The sequence below is a fragment of the Diadema setosum genome, chromosome 13 (genome assembly GCF_964275005.1).
Source record: "Diadema setosum chromosome 13, eeDiaSeto1, whole genome shotgun sequence".
In the NCBI taxonomy this organism is placed as follows: domain Eukaryota; kingdom Metazoa; phylum Echinodermata; class Echinoidea; order Diadematoida; family Diadematidae; genus Diadema; species Diadema setosum.
In genome coordinates this window covers 32,261,016-32,281,708 of record NC_092697.1, presented here as the reverse complement: position 1 = coordinate 32,281,708, position 20,693 = coordinate 32,261,016, and the positions used below count along the sequence as shown (strand labels likewise).

At 39.5% G+C, this 20,693-nt stretch overlaps 1 protein-coding gene across 1 annotated transcript; it reads left to right on the top strand.

Moving 5' to 3' along the window:
• Positions 1-472: 472 nt before the first annotated feature.
• Positions 473-19,470, top strand: LOC140236592 (uncharacterized). The gene is made up of 14 exons (XM_072316518.1): positions 473-496; positions 3,381-3,418; positions 3,883-3,965; positions 4,644-4,741; positions 4,970-5,184; positions 6,277-6,486; positions 7,620-9,811; positions 10,404-10,499; positions 11,033-11,275; positions 12,327-12,524; positions 12,985-13,113; positions 13,598-13,711; positions 15,108-15,260; positions 15,983-19,470. The coding sequence occupies exons 1-14, from the start codon at positions 473-475 to the stop codon at positions 16,054-16,056; spliced, it is 3,867 nt and encodes a 1,288-aa protein (XP_072172619.1). The 3' UTR covers positions 16,057-19,470.
• The last annotated feature ends 1,223 nt before the right edge of the window (positions 19,471-20,693 follow it).

The window sequence follows — 20,693 nt, the reverse complement described above, 5'->3', positions numbered from 1 at the left end:
GTGTCACTTTAGCTCTTCCTGTTGGACCGCCCCTCAAGAGACACAGCGCTGTACAAGGTATGCCTGAGCCGTATAGCCCCGGGCTCATCTTTCTAACAGTTACACAGTGATTATACGGGGGTACAATAATATGGAGACTATGTAGCGAATATTGCCTTGTCTATCGCTGTAATACATGTAATCAGTATAACCCTTGACAGTTTCCTTGGGAATTTATTGGGATTACAATTTCCCTCTTGAATGATTTTTCTCTCCCGCATTCACTCAGTCGATGGTCCGCATTCTGTCTGATCGATGAAGCTTGTGTTTGCTGCCCTCATCGTTTGTTTATGATGATTTTCAATCGGGTTAGAAATGGCGGACAGTTCAAACGACGCGATGTCGATGACAAACCGTATCACTCACGAATAGGACAAATGATCGTTGTTGGGGCTAGAACTTTCCGTTGACGGTGTGAAGAATATTTATAGCCATGGCAAAGGAAGTGGAGAAATGTGTAAGTAATACCCGAGTTGTTTTTATTGTCAATCAAAAACAGAAAATCATGTCAGCAGTTTTACGGTTCAGCTAGCTCCACCAGCTTTCAGGCGCAGCACTCTCCAGCAGGCCGGTCGGTCGACTGCGACCCGAAGGCGACGCCGGACATTTCGCACAATGAACCGCGGCGCTGGCTGGCGCAGCTAGTTCTGTAACGTAGAAAGTCTAACGTAGATGTCTAACTTGTTACGCCCGAGTATGGTTGGTCCTACTAGCCTACTCATCGACCGCTTAATTTTTATTCGCTTGATGAGAATATGTAACAGTTTATGACACTGAAATTCACGTAAAAACTTTACATACAATGTAGATTGTAGGTTGCCTGCGTGATTGAGAAAATCCAGCACTATCAAATGCTGTTGTTTCCTTTTCAATTCGAAGTTTTACTAGACTAGACTCTGTTTTAGTGCAAAAGTATCGCCGTCGAACTTGAGTGGCCTTTTTTCAGCTCCCCGCGGTGCTGCTCCTTTTTTAGAACGACCGCTGTTTTTGTATTGACAATGCACACAAACCGAGTTGTAATTGAACACCGTATTGTACGAAGCTTTTTAGAAAATTAATGCATAGTATTGGACCTACGTACTTTGTTAGGCTCTAGAGCTCTACACATTACATTACGATTCGGTTAAAATATTCATTCGAAATTTTGTCCTTGATTTCAACCATTAATGAACAGTGAATTTTCGCGTTTTCCCACTCATCCTCATCAACAGTCAAAGCCAATACATTTTTATGTGCTCTGCGTGCAGTGCAGTGCGTACTAGGCCTTAATTGTTCTGTGCACCAAAACTACGCGGTCGGTTTAAAAAAGGGTGGTCGATGTGTAGACTCTAGTAGAGCTGCCATACAGATCTAACCTAGATCTAGTGTCTAGTCACTACTGAATAAAAGCTGGCTTGCGTGATCTCTGTTGTTAACTGTTTGTTTACTGGGTGGTACAAGATGGATAGGCCGATCTGCCCCATGAAACTTAGACCCTACAAGTTATAATATTTTATTAGTACTAATAGTAGGGCTGTGCTGGGATTCATATTGGTGCAAATAGATCTACTGCAAGGACGGCCAAGGTGAATGTGAGTGTACTGTAACTTTTAAGACAGAAAGATCCGTCTGTCCGGAGGAGTCTTTTATTTATTTATTTATTCATTTTTACGTTATTGCTCTCCTCCATATGACCTTTATACTGGAGGGGATCCGTGAAGCCAGATGCAATCTCCACAAAACAATCCCTGACGACCAGATACAGACCGATCTTTCGCCTTTCGGTCAAAGGGTGTCCAACGCCTCGACACCCTAATGTTTTTCTATCAGAGTGATCAACATTGTGATCAATAGACTGATACTATAGGTCTAGACAAACTCTAGATAGATGACATACAAATTGCTGTATCTACTTAAAATATCTCACAATTTGCCTAAAATTTTACTCACAATAAAATTGTAAAGAAACTGCTCAAATTCACAAGCACGCATAAAAAATGTGATTTGCTGTACACGCTCCACGGAGTCCAAGATAACTGCTTCGAACGCGAGGGTTGTTATTTTGATGCACTCAGTTGCACCATAATTTTGAAACCAACACCCCTACCAATGGTGCCGTACCCTCTATTGACGATACGTATGAAATGCACTTAGTAAATGCTTTTCCAATCCATCATATAAGTTCTACACAGCTTCAAATGTCATGGAATTTAAAATTTACACGGGAGAGTCTGCTCTAAAGGTCATACTCCTGACCCTGTGCGGCTGTATCAGTTGTGTTATACAGTGCACTCCCGTTATAACGAACACGGTTATAACGAAATTCCGGTTACAACGAAATAAAATTTAGGGCCGCAACATTATCAACTCTATGTATTTTTATTGTTTATTCATTCGGTTATAACGAAATTTCGTTATAACGAAAGAAAACTGCCGGTCCCGAGGACTTCGTTATAACGGGAGTCCACTGTACTCCCAATAGCTTTCATTTTTAGGCAAAGTTTTACACAGGTTAATTGTATTATGATCTCTCATAGAGAGTTAATATGACTGTCTATTGACTTCTGAGACATCTGTAGTAATATACTGTAGTATAATTTCCCTTTATAAGTACCAGCCCTTCAATCATTAAGACATTCTCTATACCAGATGTTATGGGCTGGTACTTCCTTGAGTGAAAGGAAATAATGCAGGAAATTAAGATAGATTAAATGAACAATTTGACACTTGATCATCCACTTTCTCTAGCCTATACAGTATATATGGTTGGGGCACCACCTATCGACAGGGCACCTTCCCATCGACACCCTGCGTATCATGGCTGTTTGCGTATAGAACGAAAAAATACGCGCGGGATTAAGTGTCATTAGCTATAAAAACAATAAAAACGAAGAAACGAAAATCAAACTCAAACAAACCAAGCTAAAAATTACACTTCCCACATCCGATCAGTAACGACGCATGGCTGTGAAATTCACGTGTATTACCTATGGCCTGTGAAATTCACGTGTATTACCTATGCTGTGAAATTCACGTGTATACCTATGGAGGAGAGGGGGTGCCGATCGCAAGGTTCCCTTTTTAGCTGCGCGAAGAAAACGGAACGCACACACTAAAATTGCGTTATTTTAAAACGGAGATTCATAATCAACGAGACGGTCACGACATTCAAAACTGCAGTATTTATGGCATATTTGAGGTAAGAATTAGGCGGATTTGTATTATATTTTTAGAATAAACAAGCTACAGATCCTTAGGGTGTCGATACGTGGTACCCCCAACCCTACTGTATGTCTGTGTTGCATTAACAAATTAGAGTTCAGTCCTTTGCTAACATAATCTAGTCTTCTTTTATTTCACAGGTGTTTGTGAATCCATTCTACCAAGAAGGTGTTGGCAGGTAAAACTCATAGCCTCTCATCTTTTCATTATGTGCTTGAAAGTTTCCTTTTATACAATAGTCCATACATGCATTTTTGTGTGATTTTTTCAGCAATTGTCTGGGTAGTTTTGTCATAAGCCAAGTCACTTGGGTTATGACAGCTCATTAGTGTCATACCCCAAGCTCAAATGCTACGTGTGTCAACTTAATGAGTGCTAAGTTCACTGCTACTCGGACAATATAGTGCTATGGACATGGGCAGTTGCCCTTAGTTGTGTTGCTTTGCTGCTTATTGCTAGCATGAATAACTTCACAGTTTAATGTTTACCAGATGATAGAGATTTCAGTTCCAGTGAATGTTGTCACTGTTTGTTTGTAGATTTGAATTTCATTCTGTAGTTTACTCATCCATGAACCCTTGATTACCTTCTTGAATATTCCATGATTTATTTATTTTTTCTTTTTCGTGTTTCAACGTTCAGGCGAACAGGAATTCAGTTGAAGAAAAATGTCAGGAAGGACAGTGATGGATTTGACAACTTTGATGACTACTGGTCAGAGAGTGGTAAGTGTGCTGTTGTGTAGTAACTTACCTCATGATACACTCACTGATACTGTATATCATGTAGTTACTGGTGACTGCTGATATAAGAAATCGTCTAGGCCTTGGTGTTGCAAATACCTGCATTGTTAGTAATTGCCTCTTAAAAAGATTGTTGTTGCCTTTTATAGAGCTGATATACTAATATAAATTATATCTTTTAACATGATCTGTCCAGGGAGGCGTATTCCACCTCGTTGTTCAAATTATAAGTTGTTAATATAAATAACTCATTTCAAATCATGATACATCTTGTAGTGTAGTACAAGTGTATTCCATTGTCTGAGGGTATGGAGTACACAACTTTACACACTTCATGTTTTCCTTCATCTGTACAATAAATCTGCAGTACTGTGCAAAATGCACTGTTGATACTTCTTCCTCACTTCTAACAATCTACAAGACATCCAGCAATCAACCGACACTTCTCTTTATAGCTCATCCTACTCAGGTACAGATGGCATATTGTGGACTCGCAATGGCTGAATCATGTGGACAAAATGGGTCAAATTGTGGGAATTTCTATTCATCCTGTATATTGATAAACTGTTAAGTTTGTAGACCTTCTTGAGTGTGTATATGTCCATATCACATATTTGTATGTTTCATTTTCCTCCATTTATTCTACCATACTCTGTGCAGAGAACGACGCCACTCTAAATGCCACTCTTGCAGACAACAAGGAAAACCTGTCCAGGGCAGCTAACCAGGGCAATGCCAGACCAACCCCAAGGAGGAAGGTCAGTCATAGCTATAAGTCAAACCAGGAGGGTGTTTCACAAAGAATTTCAGTCAATCTTAAAAAGATCAACTTAATATGATATGCTGTCTATGTCTTCAGTGGTATTCTAACTTCCTAGTAATAATAAAACTTTTGGAGACTTTTTCATTGATTTTTTTCCCCCTTTAATTTCAATCTGTGGTGTTAGAACTAATCTGGGCTGCTTGCTGTTTCTGTCCTGCTGCAGAGCTCACTGAAGTCCATGCCCTCCTTCTCACCTCAAGTGACGAGCAGTGAACGAGAACAGAGCCAGCTTGAGGGGGACAAGACTGGCGCCGACGCAGTGGGGACAGCTGAGGATGAATCAGTCAACGATGCAGACATCACTGGCAGTGTGATCAAGGGTCCGGCGAATAGTTTGGAGCCCTCATCAGCCATCTGTAAATTCAAGACAAAGAAGAGGTCAGTTTAGAGGGATGGTACAGTATTGGTGGAGATGAGAATTGGACTTTTAACTTTTTGCGAGATACCAAGAAAACACTCATGAAGTAATACAGAGCATACCATTTTAAGAGGAATTAAAAGTTTATTTGATGAAAATAGGGTTTGGAATGACTGAAACATCCAAAAACAAAGTAAAACAAAGCGATCGTAATAAAGTGTGGGTCCCACACTTATTAGAATCGCTCTGTTTTGGATATCTCAGCCATTTCAAAACCAATTTTTATCAAATAAATGCTGAATTCCCCATGGAATTGCATGCTCTTTCATATTTCATAAGAGGTTTCTCATTATCTCACAAAAAATTTTAGAAACCTGAAATTAGGTCTCAACCAAAACTATACAATCCCTTTAAGCATAACAACATTCTGAGAGAATAGCTATTCAAAGAAAAGCACAATAAAGTTTGTATTGTTTCAGGCAAAAGATTGAGTGCAGTAATCAGTGATTGTTTGCAGAAGTCACTTGGCTGATCCTCCAATTGCATCAACAACAATTTTGTCCTGATTAAATGACCATGAACTTGCCCACTTCCAGAGCTGTCAGTATGCAAGCAAGCAATATATGTGACATGCTTTCTTATCAAATTTCTGTGACACATTTGCTCTATGGGATTCAGTGTCAAAGAAATTACTGCAAAGCTGTGGATGTAAAATTTCTTTAGTCTTCATGCCATATTAAGACTCAGTGTTAATGGATGCTAAGTGTGATGATATTTGGACTGAATTTCAAAGTCATCTCAGATATTTCACTGCAGTGACTGAACATCATCTTTTTTTTAACCTGTTCTATACTGACTTCTGAAATCCCCATAGACTTAATACACAGGCCACAAGGCTCCTGTATGGAACAGGTTAAATTGGCTCTATTGTTGAAATGTGTTATCACTATTGAATTGCAAAATGCAATATCCATGCTACTGTGCCTTCTTCAAGATGAACATTTTCCAAAGGATTGAATGGTGTAGGGCTATCTATGCAAGTTTGTTCAAATGAAACATTCCTTCAAACAAGTGCTGCCTCACAAAATCACATTTGTAAAATACCGGTACAGATTGAGTTTCTCCGGCCGAGAAGGAAGCAGCCAATCAGATGAGGCTATTAGCACAGAAGAAGAGCGGACAGATATCGAAGCAAGCCAGGAGAGCAGTGCATCAAGCTCAGGCACCATCAGGGCTCCAAACAGCCAATCAGATTCCAGCGAGGGTGAGGATGGTGAAACAAATGCAACGGGTGACCAAGATGCTCTGGAGGAGTTCAATGGGTGAGTGTGAACGATCAGTTCCTCAAGAATCATTTAGATCTTATGGTCACAACCCCCATGTCAAACCCAAGAAAATGAGGGGAATCTGCAGCTGCTGTGGCTACAATAACAAGTTCACTCAGCTTAGCACCTGAGAATGTAAAAATGGAGTCCTTTGTGGTACCTCTTATTTCTTTATCTAAAGTTTTTGGAATATCTGTGAGATAGTGTATACTCTTCAGATTTCTGATGCTTTTGCCAAAGAGTTTGTAAGTGTCAGTACAAAGGGCTCTTGGAAGAGTGTTTCAATGCCAGTAGTGTTTCCGATGGCATGTAGTCTTCAAGCAAATATTGTTAAGATGACGTTACCCTAAAAAGAGTTATGTAACATGATAGCCAGTCTAAGACACGTAGGTAATCTGAGCCGAAGTCTATTTTCAAGCCTTACTGACTTGTTTTGTGTAGTCAAGAGTAAAATCGTCAGGGTTCAAACTCAACTGTAACCTGCTGGCAATATTACTTTGGTGAAAATCAGATACAATCAGATATTTTGCTGGTTTATTTGGCTATTAATGAAGTGATGCAAACAAACACAAAACAAATGTTGTCTCTCCCACTACTTAGTGATATAATGCTCACAATGTTGTAAAGTGTGACTTTGTAAGGCTCTGTGATGTTCGGATTGTGATGAGATACCTGTAGTTCATTACTGGTCATGTATTTATGCCATAGCTGTGAATATACAAAACATTAATTGCAAGAATCCTTGAGCTGTTAAGTAAAAGGTGAATCCTCTTCATAGTGCTGTATGCATCCAGGGCTGTGGAGAGACTGATGTGTCCAAGATTTTATAGTGTTACTCTAATTATGTTCAGATCTGAAATCTGTCTGATCCATTTTGCCTCTTACGTTCCTTTGTACATCATGTATTTAAACAACTGATTTCTTCTGACAAATATACTTGGAGAGGGTCTCATCTTAAAAGTTATGATGTATACAATGATAAAGAGTAATAGAGACTCAAAATCACATCACAAAAATGGTCAGCATTCTTCATAGGCAATTTCTTGTAAATAGTTGACCTCATGATATTGAAATGTAATCACAAAAACAGAAATGAACAAATGTTCCTTTTCTATATTTTCCATATGTAGTAGCTCTTCCCAAAGTGGAGTTCACAGCCGGCATAACAACAGTACTCTGCCTCCTTTACAAGAGGAACCTGCTGAGTCTAAGGAATCACCAGATGATAAAAAAGATGGAGAAGTCCAAGCAGCCACATTGTCTGAAGTTGATGCTGAGCCGTCGGCTGATGACGAGGTGCCAAAGCGAAGGCTTACCAGACAAGCTCTGATGAATCATTCCGTCGGTGCACAGCCCAAGGACAGGTCATCTGGTGGGAAAAGTGAAGAAGACCAAGATGCTCCAACTCGTGGCCAAGCCAAGCAGTCCAACGATGCGGAAAGACGGAGGAGCAAGAGGCAGTCAACTCGAGGAAAAACCGCTGCAAGACAGGATACAGAGGCATCTCCAAAGTCCTCTACAACTGAGAATGATGAAGATAAGTCTCAGGTGTCTACCAGCACAGAGATGCATGGCAGAGGAAAAGGAGGAGGAGAAGGTAGAAGGCAAAGCAAGAGGTACTCCACAAGGAGTGCCAATGCAGGACTGTCAAGCAAGGAGGATGAGGTTGAGCCGCGCAATCGTCGAGCTTCGAAAGCAAGCAGGAGCGCTGCCCTGTCAACTGAAATGAAAGAAAAAGAAGGAGGACCTGAGGCAGAGAACAATGAAGTTGAAGACAGTGGACACTCAGTCAGTGAGAGAAAGAAGAGAGAAGAAGTACAAGAGGAGGAAGGCGATGAATTAGAGCCTACATCATCCCAAGAAGATGAGACCCGCAGGGCAGATGCCGATGATGCAGACAAAAGTTCCGAGGAGGAACTTAATGCCGAGACAACACAGGAAGTCACAGATGCCAAGGAGGAAGGAAGCCATAATTCTGAGGATGTCATGGAAGGAGTGAATAAGATGAGTGAGGAAGCCAAGGATATTGACGAGGACGAGCATGCCTCAAGAAAATCATCTAGAAACATGAAGGGAAGGGGGCTGTCAGTCACTCAAAAGCAAGGCAAGCAGGATAATGATCTCTCAGATTCAATTGATGCCACTGAGAATGGTGGTGGCATTTTCCTTTCACTGCAGGTGGGAAAGACAACAGAAGTGGTACTTGATGATGATGATGATGACGATGACTTTGAGATTGGTGATGTTGAGGTCCAAGAGTGGGGAGTGGCGAGTGGCAATGATGATAAACACATCGCTGCTCAGGAAGACAAGTCAAAGAAAAAAGGAAAACTTGACCAGGGAAGCAGATGTGATGAGAAGCAGAAAGGCGCTCGGAATGGAAAATCAAGGAAAGGAAAATCTCAGAAAAAGGATGCTCCAAAGAAAGACGAACAGAAGAGATCTGCAGCTATTGCAGAAGAAGAGGAAATGGAGGTTGCAGAGAAGAAGAAACCTCGCCGAAAAGACCGCAAAGGTTCACAAAGTAGCGATGGGGATGATGTGCAGGGAAGGGGTTCGAAGAGATCCTCTGATGAGGCACCTAAAGATGGCTCCAATGGCAAGCAGAGGAAGAGACAGAGACGCAGACAAAAGTCAGAGGCTTCAGGAAGTAACAACGAGACTTCCACCAACTCTTCAGAGCACGATGACTCCAAATCTGAAGAAACAAAGGAAATGGAACGTCACCAAAACACCAAGAAAAATACATCTAGAAGGAGAAAGAGCAAGCTGCAGGAAATAGAAGTAGAAGAAAACATTGTCAGCAGAGAAGAAGTCAGCATCAGTGCAGGCAAGGCAGAATCCACAAAAACGACATCGAGATCCAAGCGACGGAGCAGTGTGCATTTCACAACCAAGGACATGATTTCTATAGAGGGAGACGTCAGCATCCATCAGATAGAGAGCAGTGAGGATGATGGAAGAGCAGGGATGGAGATTCCCCGGACACCGGGAGTGGTGCACAACCGTAGGCGGAGCACCCCTCACCACAAGAAGCAGCGCCAAGCTCCTTCAACCTCTGCAAGACAAGATCAGCAGGAGGACATGGACACCGATGGGACGAAAGCCAGTCGATCAAATAAGAGATCCAAGCGCGGCAGGAGGACAGACACTTCAATGACCGAGACGACAGGATCTGAGAGTGAAAGCAACTCTGCAGATCAGGAGCAGGATAAAGGAAGTTCTACCACGGATGAGTCTGAACATGAAACAAGTTTGCCACGGAATAAGGGACAGCGTAGGAAGAGAAAATCTCCAAGTGAGAGGACAAACCCAAGCTCAGGTGTGTACCTTGATTGGTTCCTGGGCATTTGCTCCTGCAACAATTGCTCCCATGAAATATCTGCACGCTAAGCCAGACATAAATTCTACCCACAAACATAATCCTAACCCTAATCCTCACATCAAACTTAACCTAAAACACTATTGCAATTCCAACCCTAAGTCCTTGGAATAATAAAGACCAGAGCAATCGCCGCAGGAGCAAATGTCATGTTACCACCTGGATAATGTCTTTGTCAAAATGTGATGCATTTCTCTTTTCAAATGAGTGTGTGTATGGGGGGGGGGGTAGAAATTATAGTCTTTTGTTAAAAACCAAAAAAAAAAGTAGCAGAGACAATTAATGTGCAGCTTCATTATCTCCAAAAAGAATCAAACAATGCAGACAAAATTCCTTCCTTTTCTTCAGTGAGGGGGGTGGGGGATACTTCTATTTTGTACATTTGTCCCATGAGTGCAGATGTACTGCATGCTGATGTTAGCAGTCATTGTCACCGTATTAAGATCACTTATCATTTATCTTGATTCATTTTATTTAGTGATTGCGTGCATTAGAATGGGAAAAGTTGAACTAGCCCTTTGTTCACCTACAGGCAAGACTCGGAAGAAAGCGCAGAAACGCAGCAAGTCGGGTTCAACGACAGCAAGCCTAGAGAAGCAAGGTGACTCTTCAGAAGAAAAAAGCAGTGGTAAGCTTGTATACAAAGATATTTTTCTAGACGGTTCTATGGCAATTACCCCCTGGACAATTATCTGAGACCCTTCCCCTGACCCTGACCCTAACCCTAATCCTAATCCTAATCCTGAACCTAATCCTAACTTCAAACTCCAAACTCTAGCCCTAAACCTAACTCTAATCCTAATCCTCACTCTAACCTTTTTACTAATCGGTATGTAGGGGGGGGGGAGCCTGATACGTTCTAGACATGCATATTTTACACTCCTTCAAATGAAATATCTTTGAAAGGTGCTCTACCTCTTAACCAGTTGTACATATGGTACTCCTTTATGAGTCTTAGTAGTACAATTTGAGCAATTGTATTTCATAGCTAGGTATTCATTTATCACTTGGGGTATGTCATTATGGTAATTTTAGTTAAACAATTCAAAACCACACTTCATTTGATTATTTTCTCTGGATGCCTTTGTCTATGATAATGATGGATGGATGGATGTATTGTTTATTCAGCTCTAATAATGAATTTTGCTTGTTTGGTTTCAGCTGAAGACCAAGCCGTCGATGTCGTCTTGGACTTCTTGGACTCCTACGACAATGGCAGGGCGCCGAAGCAGGACTCCCATAGAAGCTTCACACCAGCTGCCCCTTCGATTGCTCCCCAGACCCTGGCCAAACCACTCTCAAACTCCATTCTTAAGAAGGGCAAATCAAAGGGAAGGAAGACAGAGAAAAATAGGAAGCACTCTTTGCTGTACACTGAGAAACCAGTGAGCAAGGCCTACATCAGTAAGTTATGAGTTTTGTGGGAGTGATTATAAAGAGTTTGACTGCAAGTTGGAAAACGAGTTAGGTGTTCAGGTGATATACTTGCGATAAAAGCTGCCATTAAAAGAAAAAAGGAAAGAAAGAGGGAATTATGTTAACTTTTGTAATCATTACTCAAAGTTTTGTTACGAGTGAGGTATCACTGGAAAGTGTTTATTTTGCTCTATCTGACGATGGACTTAAGCTGGACTTATGATGGATGATGGCAGTGGTTTAATATAAACATTGGGAAGCGTTGAGAGGGTTATGGTGTGGTTATGAGAAAGTGGAGAATTCTTTACACAGAAAGAATTACTTCACTATCTCTAGGGAAGGAGGCAGAGTGTGGCTGGAGGGTGAAAGAACTTATTGTGTGGTTCTCTGAAAGAAAACTTCTTTCTCAAAGTAAGAGTATAATGTCAATATCTGTGTCTTTTACAGGTGCTTCATGACTATATAGTGTGAAACTTTGCTCTTGCAATATCGTTGAAAAAGCTAATTACACCAAGCTTCTTTACAATTTATTCAGCCATGGAATACTCACTTACTCATTGCGAGGAAGTCTTGTGTGCTTAATCACATAATTGTACAGATAGCATGTCAAACCCTGGTCAAATAGGCCTCATGGTTTTGTTAAAAGATAGGATCTTTTGACTCCAGACCGGTCGTATTTTGTCTGTCCAAGCTCACTTTAATGTAATTAAAACATTTTTGGTCAGGGCATGTGCAGTCCATTCCAGTAATGCTGACTGCAATCATTTTAAACCATAAACCATAAAGTATTTTGCCATTTTCCTCAGACACATCAATACCACAAAATGTCTGTGTGAATGCCAGGAGAATGTGTGCCAGCTCCATTCAAAGATGTACACCATGAATAATTGGCGCGCAAGTAATGATTGAACTGAAGTGTATGCACTTGTTGAAGCACCGTGGTTTCAAATTACCTTTTGAATTCTTTGCATCAAAGTGGCTGAATTGAAGAAGTTCGTTAATCAAAGTGCAAATGTCTCACTCTTGGTATCATTCACAGTTGCCCCTGAACTGGAGAGAGGATTGCGGCGTACCAAGCGCAACAGAGTGCGTCCCCTAGAGTACTGGCGCAACGAGCGGCCCCTCTACGAGCGACGGAAGTCTGGCGGGTTTGCCCTGTCGGGTGTCCTGTCTCCCGAAGAGAAGTCCTTTAATAGTAGAGGAGGCAGACTATCAAAGCAAGCCAAAACTGGGAGAGGTAAAGATGCCATCTACTTTCCTGTTTTTCTCACAGGTCTGATTGAAGAGTCCATGCTTAACAGCAAACAAATGAAACAAATACACATTGTGCCTGGTTGCCACCGATGTTCTACTATTTTTGAAACAGTGAATCCATTGATTTAGAAGCAGTTGAGCACTAAATGTGTGCCTATTCTTACAATATGCAAACAGAAGAAAGTCTTGCACAGAATTTATATACTTGATCACTTCTGTAAGTGCCTACAATTATTTCTTGGTTTTCTTGACACAGATACGCAGCTGTGCTGTAGATAGTTCCACGTCATGTGTTTTGAAAGCAAAAACAGACAAGCAAAAATGTTCCTTGAGGTTAGTTTGGAGGTCATATTTACCTAAAGTTCCAGGCATAATTTTTCTTTGATGAGAAATCTCTGTTCATTTGAATTGATTCTTTGAATTTCTGATCTTGACTCTTTCAGTGAAGGGGCAGCTTCCCTTGACCCCTGCAAACATCTCCCTCCACAGCTCCCCACCCCCAGGGACGGAGCCCATCACCAACCCCAGCGTGACGGTGGTCAACCCAGACAGCGATGAGGAAGTTGTCATAGGTAACCACTGGTCGTTGAGAGTCTCCCAACAAACATAAAACTATGAAGGAACAATATTCTTATGTACACGAAATCACATCATTATTCAAACCATTTTTTGATATCTTTGGGTGCCATTTAAGATCACTGACACAAAGTAGTTATACAGGTGAATCTTGTTTTTGCTCAAATATTTCATTAATGTTTGTGCTGCTTTTGTTTGCTGTTGTTGTATAATTCATGCAAACATAAACATACCGGTACATATATACACACACAAGCACAAACATAAACACAACACATACACACAGATGTACGTAGATGTGCACCACATACAATTGTAGATGTGCATTTAAATATGTATATCACAGACAAGTAGTTATTTGTTTCTTGGGAAAAGGTGGAGAAGGGACATATTCATGAAACAGAGGAGCAGAAAAATGGTAGAAGTGTAATGCTTTGATTAAATAAACTGTCATACATTGTGTATGTCGTTGTCTCACAGACGCTGTAGCCACGTCCAAGATGCTGAAGTTTACCGGTCCCAGTGGCTTGCCTGCTAACAAGGGTGATCCTATCACCATAGCCAAGGCTCTTTCACAGAAGGCTTTCTCTGCAGGTACTACCTCTCTCTTTAATAAAAGAATTCTTTTCGTCCCTTTTTAGGGGTCGGAATTCTTTGCTCTTTCCTTCATTGAACCTTCAGAATAGACGTACGATTTTGCGTCATTCCAGAGGGAGAGTATAAAAAGGCAAACTGATGAGCCAAAGGGTTGATTAGAAGTAGATTGCAGTGCAAGCTTTGGATGTAAGCCTGAGCAGCATTTGAAGAGTTTAAAAGCTAGAACAGATAAGTGCAATGATCAGCTTTTTTCTTTTTTTCTTTTTCTTTTTTTTTTAATGTAGGGTTATCATGAAATAGAAAAAAAAAATAAATCTTTTCAGTGATACCACACTTAAAATTTATGATTCAAGAAGTGTTATTGAAGATGTTAAAATTCTCACTTATCTGCATTGTTTTCTTTGTTTTTCAGCACCTTTCATATCAAATATCGCAAATTGATGAAAATGGATCATATGTTTTTGCATATAAATCTTTCACGTGATAAAACAGGGAAGGCTGTAGATTGCCTTATTCGCTTTATAACCCAGTTACCCTGTTTGCCTCTGAATATTTGCCTTTGAATAAATTTATACATGAGAGTATTGAAATATTGAAAGAAAAAGACGTAGTCTGTCTTCACTGTTGCTCAATACTATTCTTTCAAAATGACTTTAGTTAGCTTCCCCTACAGAGTTACTTTCATTATACATGCATCCAGAACTTGTTATAAACTTTCCTTCCCTCTTAGGTAACAGAACTCAATCATTTCTTTACATAATTACTATATTCTTTATATGATTATCATATTCTTTATTAGTTTGTAATATGATCATGCAAAATTGACCTCTGGTGCAAAGCATTTGTCATTAGAGCAGTTTTCTGGTATAATTCTAACTTTAGCTCTCCTTTCTCTCAAAAGAAATTCTTGGCAACATAAAATTAACAACATTTTGACTTCAGTTACATTAAGGCGTGCCTAATAAAGTTGCAACCACTTTCAGGAAAGGAAAGTCCCCTTACTGTTCAGTGAAAGTAGAAATAAAGGCTGTGGACAGAATCAAAAAGCTCATTACCAAAACACTTTGGCTTGAGACAGCCATTATTTTGGCCGTTATTTTGGATACTCATCCACAGAGCTGTTAGGGAGTATGTTTCAGCACATTTATTTCATTTTTTTCTTTCCTTCGTCCGAAATGAAGAAAAATCTGTCTTGGAGATGGGGGAAAAAAAATCAAGAAACTTTATGTAAAATCCTTGTTGAAATATTTATATTTGTCCTATTTTCATATTCAAATGTGTTTCTTTTTAATGAGAATATTTTCATTTATTTTTGTATTTATTGCTCTTCAGGAGTTTGCAATGCTGCAACCTATTTTATAACATGTTTTGTGCATTATTTTGTGGTCCATAGGAGTGCTGACCATAAGACCACTCCAGGAGAAGGGCTCTCAGCTTGTCCGGAGGGACACCATGGTCTTCTACGTGGTCAGGGGCAAGCTTGCGGTCAGTATCCACCAGACCTCTCACATCCTGCAGAACGGAGACTGGTTCTTTGTGCCCAAAGGTAAGGGTCATTTGGCTAGCCATGCCCAGTGGTGATTACATTTTTATGGTGCTAGTTTACCGAAAGTAGCCCCAGCAGCTTCGCTGCTTTTCACGAGGGCCCTGTCATGGTATCACGGTAGCATTGCCAGGTGCTCATGTTACCGTATGTGCCATATATTTAGTGAGTCTAAATTTTCATGAATCGTGACTTCCCTATGATTTTGCGAGTGGTTAAATTTGCGATCGGTATGGAGTGCAGCACTGAGTTGAGAAATGTGCATGTGCACGTCACATTCATATTGGGATCAGAGTTGATATTTTCGCATGTCTTTAAATTTGCGAGTAGTACCTGACTGGCCAAATTCACGAAAATAAAAACCTCACCAAATATTTGGCGGATACAGTAGTATATGTTGGTGAGGAGGAATGATGAAGGTGAAGTGCCCCGTCTGAGAGTTAATTTTTAATAGTTGATTAACCCTAATTGCGCTGTGTTTGCAGATTGGCAGGTCTGCTGGGGTGCTTTCCTTTGCCGATTGGCAACTAATTCATAAATTGCCAGTGGACAGAGATTACCTAATCCCCTCAATCTATCGTGTCACCATGGCCTTCCTGTTGGATTAATTTTACAGTGTACTTGCCCTCCTTCATCTCAAAAAATCATTCTTCTGACATTGTGTCTTCTTTTCCTCTGCCCTGTAACAACTGACCATTCATTCATTCATTCCATCGCTGTGACAGGGAACATCTACAACATCAAGAACCTGCGACGAGACGAGGCCAAACTGACCTTCTTCCAGCACAAAGGTCAATAGGTGGATAGCGCATGACCTCTGACCCCCTGACCCTTCAATGGAATGTGAGCAAAAGGAGTTCCTCTGGCAAGAAGGCGAACATCGGACTGGCCAGGAGATACCAGCACTTTGACTACATGACCAGTTATCTGGCAGTAATGAAGGAGGGACTGATCTTGGGACTGAAGATTTTTGCTGTGGGAATTTACAGAAATGAAAGACTTAAACTCTTCTGCAACTGTTCATCCATCTTATCTCTTTGTTTTTATCAATCTGATATCTTAGTTTTTTTTTTAGAAGGGAATGGTACAGAGCGAGAATGACGACTAATGGAATGTTCTGTGTTTTAGCCAGAGTTCAGAATGATATGACACTTTTTTTTTTTTAATCCACAGTCTACTGCCAAGTCAATTGTGAACATAGTTGACTACAATGTTTCTTGCTGTATCAAATTTGCATTCCAAATCAAATGTATTTAAGCTTGCAAGCAGTGACATTCTTCGGGCACACGCAAGTTTGATTTTCTTTTTTCTTTTAATGCTTGCTTTCAACCGTAACTCTTTGTGCAGCAGGGCTGTGGAAAGCTTTTTTTTTTCATCTTTGAATCCTGCAAAATGAAAACCATATATACTTTTGTGTGTTTTTATTTCTAATTCCACCATAAACTGCTGACTGATTACTTTTGGGAATTGGTGTGCCATGATACTATGAAGAATTAGTACAGTTTGAAAGAAGTGTGTTACTCTGGTATTTATACAATTTTTTTTAATTTTTTTTTCCAGTATCAGTACTCAAATCTACTTGTAACTACAAGTATGATCAGTCTTTAGACATGTAGACTTTTTTTTTGATAAACAATTCAAATGATAAGAAGTAGCAAGTGCTTCAGGAATGGCCTGAAGATGGGATGTTGTAGATATCGTCGGGTTCGTGTGTACAAGTACTACATTGTGTGTCCAAACCAATAAACATGCTTTCTATAATATAACCATTTGCCCTTGAGCAAACCTAGATGTATAAGTTCCACAAGTGCATTCATGTAAAATTGTGGTTGATACTGTCATTAGGGGTCTGTATAAAGACATATGTGTCATCAATAATGAAGACATGTGCAGAAATGTCAGTTTAAAGTTTCATATCATGGCATATACTGAGATTCTAAAGTAGGAGGGTGAGGTTTTCTTACAACACTGTAAATATGCTGTACATTATTGTAAATAAGTGATGCCACTAGATATAACCATAAGAGCAAAATAGAAAGTAACCTGCCAATACAATGGTTGCCTAAGTTAACCTTGGTATAAGATATGAGTTTTAACTCTTGTTTTTTGTTGAAAATCTGATATTGTAACAGACAAGCACGGACCAAAATTCTCCTTTTTATCTTAGGGTGCTAAATGACAATTTACATTCATTTCATACTTACGAAGCAGACTTGCTGTGACTTTTTCTTCATAAACTTGCAAGGTTTGAAGAGAGATTAAAAAAGGAAAATGTTATCAATTTGTAACATTTATTATACAGTGTATCTGTAAATTGATAGACATGCCTGTAATTACACTGTGCATAACTTAATTGTAGGCAATTTTGTTGTGGAAATATCTCTATGTTCACACTTGAAAAAACAAAATGTGTGGAAAGTCATGGAGAGAAGTTTAAATTTGGTTGTTGCCAGATCCAGGGGAGCTGTGGAGAACTTTGTGAGCTTTGTACAGTAGGTAGAATACAATGAAATCCATCATCAGTGTTTGAAAGGAGTGCAGTTGAAGTGGACCTGCCTTCCATTGCGCCTTCTACTGAAAAATTAATTATCCAAAGTTCAGTACATGCACTTGGTATATTACAGAAAATGTCCAAATGTCATCTTCAATTGTGGGAATGAATACAGTATATACACCCTGTATATGTCTTACACTCTGTATATGTCATACACTTTTTGTCATCATTGAAATGTGCAAATTGAAAAATAGTCTTTATTTCATTGATACAGTATCTGGTTTGCAAGAACCTTAGCTCATATGTCACATCCTCACAGATTGTATGTTAGTGAGCTTTAGATCTGCGATGCAAACGCTAAAACAACGCTATTATTAAGGCAAAAACGGTGTTCAGAATGCACGAGACTGCCGTTTCCATAGCCCAACCCAGGAAGCGTCGTTGTCTTAGTGTTTACATCGCAGATCTGAAGTTCGCTATTGTATACATGTCGTGTACCAACTAAACGTATATTCAAGTGTGTAAAGCATGGAGTAGGTTTCTTTTGTCATCTACAACTACATATCCCATCATGGTAAATCCCTTCGGTGATATGATGTAATGAATATAGCCTCCAAAAACAGTGATATACAGTGAAAGCGAGTGTAAGATATGTGTCCTCACCCCACTTTTAATCATGTACTGCAATCTAGTTGATGGTCGATGGAATGTGACCCCCTCCCCCCTCCAAAAAAAAATCAGTTTTTGTGAAAAGGGTGTCAATCTTCAATAGATGCATGACTTTCAAAAGAACGCTTATTGACGAAGTTTGTCTTTAATGCCAAGTGAGAAAAAATGATTGTAAATTGACTACATGAAATTGTTTGCACGATCTTCCAGTTTTGCAGTTTTAAAGGAAAACGTAAAGGCCTTATGATTAATGTGTATAAAACAAACCAACCAACCAGGATTTATTTGATTTGTATAGTATTCCTATCAGTCAATGTATTGTAAATATCAATATCAATAGAAGTGTTCTAAAGTAAAGCACTAACAGGGTTCCCACAGTCATGGAAAATCCTGGAAAATCCTGGAAAAATTTGTGGTCATGGAAAGTCAGGGAAAAGTCAGGGAATTTGGAAAATTTGTGAAAAGTCATGGAAAAGTCATGGAATTGCATTTACCTCTTGGCTATGGCAGCTTTCCAGTTTGTTGTGTCTCGCAACTCTCATACTCTGTGATCATACTCTGCTATTATAATTGGTGTTCATGATTTCCATTTTTCCCAGTTTGGTGACATCCCAAATTCTACATAACTCCCGGGACATATACTAATGATAATAGATGTACATGTCATGAGTAAGATAGTGGCTGGAACGGATGGCTGTGAGGGGAGGAGGTGGAGGCCATCATAACGTGTCTGATTTTGGAAACCGTACCAGAAAGGAAGTCATGGAAAGCAGCAATTTAGTAATGGAAAAGTAATGGAATTCTGTTTTCAAATTTCTGTGGGAACCCTGACTAAACACTTCAGCCATCAGCCATCAGTAAAATAAAGGAAATTGAATGAAAGTTAAGATTTGCAAAACTTCACTCATGATAGCATGTGTGTAAAAATAGGTGAATTCACATCACCATGTAAGGATTACTTTGTAAATAAAGTCAAACACCTGTATACATGTACAGTACCATAAATTATTGTTTTGGGTGAATTTGTCCGAGTCCTCACGTATGTGTGCAAGCCAGCATTCTCTGTAAAACCTTTCACACTTTTTCTCTCATCATCTGCAGTCAACCTTGCCCAAGTCGAATCTATTTGGACCGAAGAAAAAGTCTTGACTTTGAAAAATTTCAACTTATGAGGGATTACAATCAATAGAATATACAGAGAAGAGGACTTGAAAAGACCTTCGACTTAGGTGATTATTTGACTTATGCAAGGCTGACTTTAGCAAGGTTGACTGTATTCTTTTAGAATTACTCTACTTTCTCCCAAGCAAATAAAAAAGTACTGGCCACATTCCATGCTTTATAATCAGATTCAGATTTAATTGAACATTGCATGAAAAGTTATCAAGCAGAAAAACATAATGAAATGATATATTCGTAACTATCATTGTCAAAACAATACACGTATTGTAGAAAATACACCCTTTTTCCCTATTTCACTCTGCTCAAAAACTGCTATAATCTGAGTCATCTCTATTTCACATTCATCGGAAAAATAACAAATATGCAAGAAAAATAATCTCTAAATTCACTTGAGCGCACAACTATTGATTCGTTCATCAGCATTACAAGGCAAAATCAATTACAGTTGTAGATCTACAATAACAGCATTACTACAGAATCCAATTACATTGTATTGATTCTTAAGTGGTAACACAATTTTCTCTTACACTTTACTACCCAAAAAAAAAAAAAAAAAAAAAAAAATCAGTCAAAACCAAATAGCTCTTTGTATACATTGTATTACCTGATTTGTTCACATCTGAATTCTCACAAGTCACCCTCAGTGAGTAACACTTACATGAAAATTGTATTAATGGGGAACATTCTCAAGCGCACAAGATCTCACACACAGTGTGACTGCTCATACTACTGGAAAGTCTGCGTAACGGTCTAATCTCCCATTTTTGTTAGCCATCTATCAATTTATTTTGCACTGCATACATGTGGGTTGTGAACAAATGGCAAGTTTGAGTGGGGGGGGGGGGATAATTATGACATAAGACTTATTTTCAACTTAAAATGTAACTCCACCTGTTGGCAGTAAAATAAGAAACACTGCACATTTAACAGTTTCTTTTTCTTAAAGGCACAATCCATCTTTTTGCCAGCCATCTCAACTTTCCACTATATTTCTGTCTGCATGGGACACTTGGTAAAAGCTAGTCTTTATTACATACACTGGTTTGTATTAATTAGTTCTAGTTACATTTTACCAGGCTTGGCAGTGACAA